The sequence below is a fragment of the Podarcis cretensis genome, assembly GCF_951804945.1.
Source record: "Podarcis cretensis genome assembly, chromosome: 1".
Taxonomy (NCBI): Eukaryota; Metazoa; Chordata; class Lepidosauria; order Squamata; family Lacertidae; genus Podarcis; species Podarcis cretensis.
The window spans coordinates 58,607,240-58,620,290 of record NC_137170.1 but is presented as its reverse complement, the minus strand read 5'-3'; the positions used below and the strand labels follow the sequence as shown (position 1 = coordinate 58,620,290).

At 40.6% G+C, this 13,051-nt stretch overlaps 1 protein-coding gene across 17 annotated transcripts in view; it reads left to right on the top strand.

Moving 5' to 3' along the window:
• CD44 (CD44 molecule (IN blood group)) overlaps nucleotides 1-13,051 on the top strand; it is a 72,176-nt gene that overhangs the window by 25,590 nt on the left and 33,535 nt on the right. For all 17 annotated transcript variants that reach the window (XM_079950933.1, XM_079950926.1, XM_079950935.1 and 14 more), the window contains exons 2-3: nucleotides 6,142-6,307; nucleotides 11,557-11,693. In XM_079950933.1, coding sequence (XP_079807059.1) covers nucleotides 6,142-6,307; nucleotides 11,557-11,693 — 303 coding nt within the window. The remainder of the gene's footprint in view (nucleotides 1-6,141; nucleotides 6,308-11,556; nucleotides 11,694-13,051) is intronic.

Genomic DNA, 13,051 nt, shown 5'->3' with positions numbered 1-13,051 from the left:
AGGCCCAGTGTTTCCCAGTTATCAGTGTTTATACTTAATTTTTAAAGATTTGCTATGAGAGATACTTTAAACCTCTTTTGTTGACCACCAGCATTATGCTTTCCATTTTTAAGTTCGGAATAGAGTAGTTGCTTTGGAAGACGATAATCGGGCATCTGAACAACGTGACCAGTCCAACGAAGTTGATGTTGAAGAATCATTGCTTCAACACTGGTGATCTTTGCTTCTTCCAGTACACTGGCATTAGTTCGTCTGTCTTCCCAAGCGATGTGTAAAAAATCTTGGAGACACTTCAGCATATACTTCAGCATTGGTCTAGGCATGGGGCAAAATGTGGATATTAATGCTTTAATATTTAAATGCCATGGTTTATACCACTCGTGCTTATTGTCCATGGATAATAAATCATCCCCCATGTAGATGGAAAATCATCCTCAACTTAAACAAACCACAATGGGCGACAAACAAAGCAGATATACTCAAGAAATGCAAGTCACTTGAGGTGACTTTCTCAACAAGCTAAGAAGCTAAATGGGAAGACTGCACCCCACGCAACACCCTGTGGAATTTTACTCAGACATATCTCCATGTCACCAATCATCCTGTCTGTGGTACTATTTTATTACTCATAGTTGTCTGTAGCCATTATCCAGTGGAACATCTAATCCTAAATACGCTTGCCAATTCATATGTCTGTGACATTTGTGGAATCTCTCTACGGTATCTTATTATCTTAAGTTTTAAATACCACACTTGTTGCTAGCCAACCTTTTTTTGTAAAGAGATGCTGTCACCCTCTTGAAACAAACAATACGGTTGAAAACAAAATATATCTTCCAAAAGTAAAATACAAAGTAATACAATGGTCTCAAGCTGGTTCATGGATGATGTCTTTTGGGACAGGCTCACCTTTAGGAACCCAATTCTCTGTTCAGCTTCAATAGAACAACTGAAATATTGGGAAATAGTTATTCTTTAGTCACCATGGGACGTTTGTTTTAATTGCTATGCATTGCCAGAAGTAGTTGTGAAGCTCAGCTTGCATTGTAAAGAGCAATCCTGTTTTGTGTTTAGAGTGCTTTATTGAGAACCAGGAGGAAAAGTAAAAAACCTGGAATGGTATTGCTCAGTATTGTGTATAATGCTGAATTTCTATTTTGATGTCTTTCAACAGTGGGGTGTCAATAAATTAAAAAGATGTGACCTTCCTTTTGCCAATTCTTTGTAAAAAGGGGGGGGGGGAATGGTCCCGGTTGTTCATATATTAAGAATGCCAGAAAGAAATTTTTTACTAGGTTGTGTAGGCCTGGCCACTGTAGTCACTGGAACTAAAGCATGCAGTTCCACCCACTTTAAAGCACAATAATTTTATTTCAATGAAATTTGGGGTTGGTAAACTTCCTTTGTGTTGCACCCAATGACTTTTCTCCTGATAGTGATTATATTAAACCATCTGGCATATCTGAGTCAGGAAACGGAAACCAGATTAGAGAAAAATGTAAACATTAATCAAAGTTGGATCTGAGATGAATTTCATACTACTCAATGCATATTTTCCTTGTATTTATGTGCTGTGAAATCAGACATAATTCATCAAGAAGCCATTGGGTTTTTCAAAGCTTCACACTGCAGCTTGGTTTTATCTGTAGCCCAAATAAATGGTAATGAAGAAAACACAATTATTGTAATGAATCTGATTTAACAGATACATACTGCACATACAAATATGAGCGACCAAACTAAGGTTCGTGAACAAGGTGTGTTTGAAAAGCAGTTGTGTGGGTGTGATAAATACTTTCAAGGAGCCTGAAGTTTGGGACAGGAAGGTTAATGAGAGGCCAGAATTACTATAAATGTTCCAAGTTGCCAGGCACATCTGTTGTTAAAGACACTGGTAAATGGCCTAAAATGGCTAGGAAATAGATACCTCTCTGAAATGTGAGAGCCAGTTTTAGCAGAAAGCAAGTCTTTCTCCCCCACTCTCCCTGAAACAGAAACACAAATTGCAGTTTTGAGTGGGGCAGAGAGAGAGGACCAGCCTTGAACTCTGGAAAGCACCCTTTTGGGGACTGCCTCATTCTGCAGAACCGACAAAGGGCAATAGATTTTGCTGTTTGTGGTAGATAAGCTGCGCCTCCACCAAAGCTCAACCTCTGAAAGGAAAGAAAAACCAGTCAAACTTAGTACAATTGAGAGAGGCGAAGCACATGTAACAATACAATTTAACAGTTTGTGGGAGATGTGTCTAGTGGGCATGCTGTAATTTGACATAGGAACTGCAATGGGAACTTAGCCATGCTGTCTGATAAGGAAACAACCTGTGGAACTCCATTTTAACCTGGTTCCATTTCCAGATATATAAAGATTCAGAAAGCAGCATAACTAAATGCAAATGGTTTAGAACAGAGGTGGATGTTATTTTTCTCCAACCATATCTTCTTTGATTATTTGCCATATTGGCTGAGGTTCATGGGAGTTCTCAACAGCACCTGGGAGGGCTACATGTTCCCCACCTCAGAATTCAACAGACTGAAAAGATAATTTAGCTCATGCTTGGCTGTACAGAAGCTTTACAAGATACTAATCCATAAAATGCCTATTGGTGCTCATATTCAGGGACAAATAACACAGCACAACAGCTTAAATCTGAATTCATGTCAAACATATAGAAGAACTATGCTTTGCGGCATCAGAACCCTAATATTATTGGAGCTTACAGGCTCCACTTCTCACATCCTGCCCATGTCTCAAACATTCTGCTCTGAACCGCAGAAACCAGAAACGAAAATCCCAAAGTTAGATGAGCACTTCCTGGTCCCCATGGCAACCATCTGCAGTTTTGCATGCTTAAATACTAGTTCTCTTTGCCTTTTTTTTCCATGAAGCAAAGCAATATTTCTGCAAATACTTTGCTGCTGCAGTCACTTTGATGTGCCTACACATCTCTTAATTACATGGTGCACTAAGTTTTAAAATATAAAATGGTAGCCTGTCTGAGTGTGAAACCTGCTGGTTCTGTACTTAAAAAGGAAAGAAAACACAGAGGGAAAAATAACCCTCATTATTATTAACATTCAACATTTGTCATAGAGAAGCAATGTTTGCATATACTTATTTCAAGTAACGGATGCAAAGCCAGGCTGTTGTGAATGATTAGCTCTGTGTGGTTATGTTAGCAGGGATGAAAAAGACTCTTCGGCTCTTACATTTGAGCCCTTGGTTTCTGAAAGCCTCATGGCAATTTCCTAAACAAATATCACTTCTTTGTGGGAAAGTTGGGTGTACTGTATCTGTTCCCCCACGTCTGCATTCACTGTATGCAGTGGCTTCAGGCCATTGTGCCTTACCCATGATGAAAAGGAGGCCTTAAACATGTTGCTTTACACAAACTAGACACCATTTTCCCACATGGAAGGTGATATCCATTTAGAGTATCATCATATGGGAAGTGTCTTTAAAACAAGGCACAGAAATCTCTCTGAAAGAGAGATAGTCACTTGGAAAGGATTCAAATGTGTACTGTATAATTCAGCCTAAACTGCAGCTTTTCCTGAAGAAAAATAATGGCCAAGTGACAAAGAACAGAAAATCATCAGAGGTGTTGACAGAAGTCTAAAATATTGTATAAGATGAGAAGATATGTTGTATGACTGTTGGAATTGATATGTTTTTTAAAAAATCGATAAAAATGTATAATAATAATAATAATAAAATAATGGCCATTGGGAAGCTTATTGTAGTAGCATTTATAGGGTTGCTTAACAATCCCCCCAGCAGCCATTTTTCCTATTCAGCTTGCAATTTCAAGCCATTGGAGATGTGGTTGGAAGCGGGTCAGGTGGAAACAAAGACCCAATTGTTTCCTGGTTCTGCCAGGAGTGGGGCTTTTCAAATCTGTGTAGGGAAGGAGCTAATGGAAGGCAGGTTCCTTCTTTAGGTGAGGGCAGAATCACTGATAATTCTCCATCTTGCTTCTGTCATATCCTGCCACAGTAGTTGCCAGCAGGAATCAGAAACACGGAGGGAGAAGAACAAGGAATGTGGCTCATGGAGGCCAGAGGGATAATTGTTCCTGAGAAAAACTAGAGTTGTGGCCTGACTTCAACCATCTGGTGGACGTAGAGTTTTGTTGCTACTGTCCTCAGAGCTAAAAGCTTTTGCTCTGTGTTAGGACTGAAATGTGAATCCATTGCAAATTTCACTTCCAATTCAGATGGACCCTCAGTAGGAAGTGCAGCAAAATCCCTGCTTCATTCTTTGTAAGGGATTGTTGCCACCACTTTGCCCAGTTCCCCTTCTTTATCAGCCGTGGGGCCTACAGCTGACTAGCAATGATCTTACAGGGCGTTCTGCTGCAGAGGTTACAGGATACAAGGCAGATAGAAGAAAAAGAAGACAGGCAAAGGCTTGGCTACGAAGGCTTGTGCTTGTGGGTTAACGATCTCCATGCTCTTTAAAATCTGAAACATGCTCAGGGGCATTTCATGGTTTCATGTTGAATCACCAAAGTCTTATGGGCTGGCCGAGATTAATGATTAGGACAATTACAGCTTGTTGTGCGAGTTTTGCCTCTCTTAAGAGCCATTATTAAACAATATTGGCTTCCAGCTATGGAACATCACATGGTGTCAGGAAAACAACATTGCCATGCCAGTGCCTGCCAACTACGAAGGACAAAGGAAGAAGAAAATAGCTGAGGCCCAATTTCTGATTGCATTGCAAATGGGATGGAACACTTAGGCAACATGAGTCCATCATGCTTAATGGATCAGCAACGGACACCATTTAAGGGCACTTCTCTCAGATCACATTTGAGAGGACTTCCCTTAGGATTTCCACTGGCCCCTACTCTTATCTCCTTAACAGCAGCTTTCTCTGCAGACATTAGCAGGTAATATTTCCATGCTGTGAGAAGCATTACCTGCTCCCTACCTCTGCTATAGTCAGTCTTTCTTATTAGGGAAGGAGAATATTTAGGACGGTGCTAAGGGCCTTAGAAGGACACCATTTACCTCCTATATGTTTGGTTGCACTATATTTTCTGACACAATGGTTTATTTGATATAAAGCCAAATTATTGGAGAAAGGCTGTAGTATTAATACTGAGAATGTAGTCAGGAATTAAGTCATGATTTTAAAAAACCTTCCAGAGAGAGGGAGAGGGAAACTGTGTGTGTGTGTGTGTGTGTGTGTGTGTGTGTGTGAATCTGAGTTCCTCTCCCTCATACTATGACTGGTTTATGCCACTTGCAACTTGTGCAGTAACACTTTGCAGAATTCCAGTTAAAGGAATGCTTGACAAAAGTTGTGGACAACTGCAAATTTGGCACATGGACTAGTCTTTACTAATTGTGACTTTACTAATTGGTGAAGCACAAGTAGAGATTTATGCATTTATTTATTCCTTGGTACGCTTGACAAGGCCAGTGTTGCCTTGGAAAGGGGAAAAAATAAACTTAAAGAATGTTGGGTAAGAATGCCCCACTTGCTCCCATGTTGGAATCCAAGCACAGTTGAGATTCTGCTTGTGGAAAATCCTTTGCACTTGCAAGTGCTAGTTCTCCTCATTAAATAGTGAGCATTCCATGCTTACAAAATCCTCAAAACCCACCTTTGCATTTCAAACTAATACTTATTTCAAACTTGAATGAGGATACAAACCTTGAACATTTCCTCTCCTCTTGACATGTTCTGTTCAGAAAATTTTTCTGACGCAAAAAAAAAAAAAGCATTTTGAACCAATGCCAGTCCTTAGAGAAGGTTTATGCTAATGTAAATAGATATGTTTCAGATTATATAGAAGGTATTATCAAGAGGAAACTAACTCCAACATGCTCCTGTCATGGAAAACTTCATTTGTAACTTGAAAGAACTACTTAATATTTCCAAGGCCCTTTTGTGCAGTGCTGCCCACCAAATTCTCAGATACGTCTTGAGTGTAAGGTCAAAAACGTAAAATCTCCTCTGCTCCTTCCAGAATTGTATGGTTTGCTTAAAGTGGTTTTGGTTAAATAAATGGTTCGGTAATGCCAATAAATTTTTTACTAGGATTTTGAAACAGCCAAACATCTGATATGGTATTTAAAATGTAATGGCCAGTGTCATTGTGTAATCAGTTCTTTGTTTTTCTCTAATTCACAGATTTGAATATAAGTTGCAGATATGCAGGTGTTTTCCACGTTGAGAAAAACCGCCGTTATAGCCTTTCAAGAGAAGAGGCCATTGAGCTTTGTAAAGCTCTCAACAGCACCCTTCCAACATGGGACCAGATGCAGAAAGCTTATGACCAAGGATTTGAAACCTGCAGGTAGGAAATCTACAGGTGTACTTTCAAAAAGTTTTGGATAGTTTGTTTTTAGGAATTGAAGTCCAGTAACATCTGAAGCGACACCGGTTCCCCACCCCCTGCCTTAGAACAAGCCTGTAAAATAGAACAGCATAGTAATCCCACATCTTTCATTCAGCCCCAAGGGTTACATGTACTGGCATATGCGAAAATTGTGTGTAGTCAAACGCTTGGAGCTGCCCCACGGCAAGCAGGTGAGGGGGAGAGAGAATATCCCCAGCACTCTCAGAGCTGGTGTGCTGAAGGGGCCTTGCCCAGCAAGCCAGGTGGAACACTTAAAAGTTCTCTTTGCAACAGGTCCGCTTGGCTTACCCAGCATGAAAAGAGATTTTAAGCACTTGGCTGTGCTTGTGGGACAATGCCTGGTCAGTGCAATGGTTCTAGAAGGCTAGGGATGCTCCTGCGAGATCTTGCTGAGCATCCCATAGCGTGCTGAGCAGGTGTAGCCCAGCAAGCAAGGTGGAGAGCTTAAAAGCTCTTTTTGCACTCCGTAACTCCAAGCAGACTCAGCATGAAAATAGCTTTTAAGCTCTCTTCTGCCTTGCTTGGGGACTTGTGCAATTTCAATCAGCCTGCCTTCAACTGCATATGGCTGAAATTGCACAGGTCATATGCATGTAAGATGCGGGATTAATGTAGCATTACCCCATGTCAGATGGAGAGACTGAGAGAATAATGTTTTGTTTGCCTTAAGGCCACCTAGGCAGTACCCAGCCAAGGCAAGATTTGTGCGAGACTTCCCATCTCCTGCTGCTAATTACCCTGTTAGTCACTTTGCTGTGCCAAATATCATCATCAGCATTGCGTATAATTACAACAAATATTTACCAGCATTCCTGCCCACCTGCAGAGATGTACGTGCCACAGGGCAGCTTCCACATTGATCTGGCAGTTGGGTTGTCTGGAAGGGATTGTTACTTACCTTGGGCAACTACATGGAAGCAGAACCACAGCCTAAGGACAACATATGCCTCATTAACTTAACATATTAAATTAGCTTAGGCCGTGTGTGTGGCACCATTACTAATAATTAAATTTTATGAACATGCAACTGAGGGAAAGCAAATTGATAAAGCACCACCTTCTTGTCTATAACACAACCACCTAAGTACTCCTAAGTCCATTCTGTCAAAAGGTTTAACTGCGTTGCTTTTGCATCTTTATGATGTGAATTTTATTGCTGGTTTGTGAGCTACACGGTGGTTGGACTTGAGTAAGAGTTCAAAATACGCGGAGTAAAGGCAAATTCATTGGTATGGAAAGTAATCAGACTAATTAGCATGGTAAGTAATTAGATTAGTTAGTTTCTGATGGTGCAATTGTTCAAAAATATTTAACTGTGTATGGAATAAATGTCAAGCAGAGTTATTAATAGTTGCATAGTCTCCAGGAAGCATTAGCAAAAGGTTTTCACAGTCTTGTTTTCCTTAAGGGCCTGAGTTGCATTATTATTCCTTTTTGCAGGGTATGGGATATAAATTAATGGGATAAACAGAATTATAGTAGAAAAATATGAAGGAACCATCTTATCCAAAATAATGGTCAATGAAGTTATAGAAAAGTCTCTTCAGGCACAATTGGCAAAATTCTTCTTTTTTTTTAATGCTGTGTTCTGGCTTTTTCCTACCCACCACCCCAAGCTGGGAGGTGTGGGGGAAAGCCCTGTTGTGTAAGTCCTCGTGCAGACTTCCGCTAGCAGGACTCATTAGTTGAATCCTGCCCAAGGAGCAAAAATGATTTAACTAATTCCTTTTTATTTTTAGCCCATCCTTCCTAAGGGGCTCTGGAAAGGTTATTGCAACTCTAGATAGGGCCGGGATTGTGTGCCTTCTTGCAGTAATGGCAGTGGTGAGACTATCTACCCAGTAGATCTTTTTTCCTATATTTAAAGTATTCGAACAGAACACATGTTCTCTTAGATCACAGCCACATGTAGTAAGGATGAGATGGAACCTTAAAGATCCTTCTAAATTTCAAAACTTTCAAAACGGAGAGATTCTTTCCATAATGGACAGCTGAATATCCCATATTATGATGTATTTTCTTATGCAAGGGGTTTAAAAGATTAGTATGGTGCCTAGGCTTGTTACAGAGGATGAGACGGTTCAGGGTTCCTTTGCACATACCATGTTAACAACCCTGGCAACTCTGTCACATCAGACATGCATTGGCTCTGAAGTAACAGGTTCTGGCTTGGTAGATAGTGTTGTTGGACTCACATTGGCAACAGCATGTTTTGCCAATGTTTTGCAATGCAGTGACCTTAATAGTACAGTGGAAATAGTTATGATCAAGAATTACTCATGTTTCTAAGGCCCGGACTGTGGCTCAGTGAGGAAACTGGGACCTAACTGTTGTGTTCAAGTTCCACAACTGGAAGGGAAAAGGCTCCCGAAACTGTGTGTTGCATGATATTACCTTTAAGCCTTGCTAGTTTATGGGAGATGATTTCTGAATATTTAATGCAATGAGTGCCTAAGGAAGATCCTAATTCAGGTCATAATGAAAGGGTGTAGGGTGAAACAAGAAGAGACTGGTCAGGTGGGCGGGGGGAATCAGAGCTTCTGCACCTTTTGTGGGGCAGGGAATTTCTACAGGTTTTAAGGCAAGCCATTAAAGAAGCCCTGTCATATTTTGCAGGAAACTAGTGCCACAATGCCAGTGTCCCTGTGCATTCATCTGAAAAGGGCTTCACTTTCTGCTTAAGTTGATCTGTTACTAAAAAGCCATTGCTATAGCACAGTGGCTTTACTGTACACGTCGGGAAAAAAGAAGTAACACTTTAACAGCCTGATTCTACACACATTTACTTGGAAATCAGTCCCAGGTTGACAGGGATCACATTAATGGAGTATAATTTTCTGCACCTCAATCCTGAACCAGAGGATTGTATCCAGCACTGCATGAACAGCATTCCACTCATGAAATAAGACGTTTTATTCTTCTCCTGTCTCTGCACACCCCTCAAAATCAGTGCTAGCTGCTACACAACCTCTCTTTGAGGTTGTGCAGTGGACTAGTTGCACTAGTGGGTGATAGTTGCACAAATGGAACAGCAGCATTCTATACAAGCCAGAGTTTCAGCAGTGGCTGCCTTAGAGCCTGTCCAAATTTCTGCTTGTGCCTCTGCTTTCCCACAAGGAAAATCCACTCTTTACCACTGAACTGGATCAAATGCTGATTGGGTTTTACGCAGATTGATGCTTGCCTACAATTCAGCAGGTTTCGAATGGAAAACCTTTAGGACCTGTGCTTTCTATACAGAGAGTAAGCGGAACCGTAGATGAGTCCTTACCTGTCTCTCCCCAATCAAAAGACATTTTTTAAAAGGGGAGGGGGGTACAGAGATGTTGATTAACTTTTAATAAACCTTTTCGGCAAAGAAGATTTAAAGGAAATCGGTACTAAATGTACTAGAAACTCAGGATAGTATTGCAAAATAACCTTCATTTGTTACATAATTTTATTAACCACATGTTCCACTGAAACGTTCATTGAATCAGTTTATGGAGTTCCATATATGCTGGAAAGCCCTATGCTCAGTATAGAACAGCAAGGGGGACGTTACTTATTTTAGCCAGCATTCCATGTGTAGATTATTGCTACATTTCAACATTTTATTGAAGCTTTGCAAGTTTAGAGCATGGTATGTTTTTCATCATCCTTGCTTCTCCTTCATTTTTGTGCTCTGCCCTTTCTTGCAATAACCCCGTCAGTTTCTTCTGCTGGTAAGTTAGGAAAATATAGAGACTGGGTTAATGGAACACAGACCGGAAAGAAATCGCATATAGTATCCCTAGTATAACCCTTTGTGTAAATATGGGGCCATTCACCCTTTACTATTTTATCCCCACCCACCACAGTGACATCTGGAATTCAGAACACAGCAGCTTACACAGCAAATAGCTTCAGATGCCCCAAGACAGTGGGCCTGCCAATTGTGCTGCAGGAAAATTCCTTCCCTTTCCAAATCCAATGTCCTAATGTCATTCCTAATGACCAGTACACACCTGACAAATCATTTATATTATTGTTACCTCCAATTAGTCAATGACGCCACCTAATAATGAATCAAGCCTTTAGTACTTTCAGTAGCACCTTAGAGACCAACTAAGTTTGTTATGGGTATGGAGCTTTCGTATGCATGCACACTTCTTCAGATACAATGTGCATGCACACGAAAGCTCATACCCATAACAAACTTAGTCTCTAAGGTGCTACTGGAAGGAATTTTTTTATTTTGTTTCAACTACGGCAGACCAACACGGCTACCTACCTATGACTAGCTCAGTACTGTCTAAGCTGTGTGCAGTTGCTTTCTAGAATTTCAGATAGCACTGTTTCTCAACCCTGCTACCTGGGATTTTTATTTTAAACAAGAGATATCAGAAGTACATGGAGTCAGATGCCTGCATGTTCTTTCTTACTTAAATATTGTCCCTTCCATTTCCTACAATGAGCATTTCTATTTAAAAAATAAAACAAAAGCAAAACATCTGGAACCCATTTTAGTGTACACATATTCAATACAGCAATATTAAGAATAACAATAAAATGTCCCATCTGCTGCTCCACCTGCTGTCTCTAGAAGAGCAGAGTTTCTGGGACTCTAACTTGGACCTTCCAAAGCATTTTCCCAAATGGTTGAATCCACTGCAGTACTATAGTGCCATAATTGTTCTATAATTCGTTTAAAAGATCTAGTAGAGTGCAGGATGGATCATGGCTTGAAAGATACACACATCAATTATGTGGACAGAATCAGAGTCAGTCTACAGTAGTAGTAGTAGTTGCTGCCCATCTGACTGAGTTGCCCCAGCTACTCTGAGCGCCTTCCAACAAATTATAAAACCACAGTAAAGCATCAAGCTTTAAAAACTTCCCTAAACAGGGCTGCCTTCAGATGTCTTCTAAACATCAGATAGTTGTTTATTTCCTTGACATCTGACGGGAGGTCATTCCACAGGGTGGGCACCACTACTGAGAAGGCCCTCTATCTGGTTCCGTGTAGTTTCACTTCTCGCAGTGAAGGAATTGTCAGAATGTCTTCAGAGCTAGATCTTAGTGTCTGGGCTGAATGATGGGGGGAAAGATGCTCCTTCAGTTTGGTTGATGTGGTTCCTTCACAGATGCTTTGTGGTAGTATACAATTCTGTATTCATTGGTTATATACCTAGATGCAACAATATGTTTATGCCTCTTTTTCCTAGATATGGTTATATAGAAGAAAAAATTGTAGTTCCTCGACACACCCCTTATGCGCTCTGTGCAGCAAACCACACTGGGATATACGTACTTTCATCAAATATATCCGACAAATATGATACATATTGCTTCAATTCATCAGGTATGTTTGGGTTTGTTCACATGCTACCTAAGAGAGATATTTTGCCGCCGCACATGCTATGTTTCAGTTTGTTGAAATAAATGTTATATCTTACAAAGCAGAATATGCAGGAGACATATGCTAAAAACAGATTTTTTGGCAAGCCTGCATAACTGCTGACACACCAAGTTGAACATATTCAACCAGGGGACTTCCGGGTTAGCGCCATCGGAGAGTGCTGACTTTTTCCTGAAGATAATTGTACTCAAAAAATACCCGTGAGTAAAAACAGAAGATTTGATTGAGAAAACTACAAAATCTACGAATTAGGCACGAAGCGGGAAGGTCTAAACAGGAAGTCCGCCTTCCGCTTTTTGTAGATAGATTGAAGCAAAGACCTTATAAGCTAACTAGCCTGGAAAATTGATTTAAAGACTGAAATTTCCTGCATTCATAAACAACAAAACCCCCCTTGACAGCAGGGGAAAAGGGGAAAAAAATTCTGATTTTCTAAGCCTGCAGGGAGAGAGTAAAGGAACATAAGTCTCCGTCATCCCAAACCTGGGGACGGGGTGTCAAGACAGAAAGTTTTGGAGATGCCCATCGATTGAAAGTGGTTTACTCTTGACAGATAGTAAAAAGAAGAGAAATAAATTAACTTTAATGCCGCTTTCTGCATTTTGCATGTTAAGGAAACAAAGTATTTGAAAACCAAAAGTAAATTTTCCTTTGTTGGATACATTTTAAAGATGGATGTGAACTGAAACTGTGTCCCCTAGAGGGAGCTTGTCAATTTGTTGCTGCAGTTTATAGTGAAAGTCTACAATTCTGGGAATTAGACCGTGGGACCAGCCGCCTGACCTTGAACAGCAATGTGCCGGGAAGAAACCTTGTTGTCTGACCTTGGCAGAATAAATGCTAAGCTACAGCAGCTGCATGAGAAAATGGACTTAATGAATGAAAAGCTAGACTCTATGTCTGTTATAGCCAGTAAATATGAACTAACAGAAAAAGCTCCACAACAACTAACTCAGGAAACTCGCTTGACAGGGCAAGCTCAAGGGCAGATGATGACAGAAGAGGTTGTGATTGCACTTCAAAAGATACAGATGGAGAAACCTAAAGTCCTGCATGACCAAAAGTCACAGTACTGCAAGATTGAATATGATGTGTCTCTGGAAGTGTTTGGAGTTAAGGAAGCTTTCAGCTCTGGCGGGACTTTGGAACGGGTCGACAACTATTTTTGGAACAACTACCTTTTGGATTACAAAATTAACCTGGGGGAGTGGGACTCTGGGGAATGGGCTGGCCTGATGAAAGAAAATGGAGACTATTACTGGTTGGAGTTCCTCGGAAGCCCACCTCCCAAGGAGAAAGGG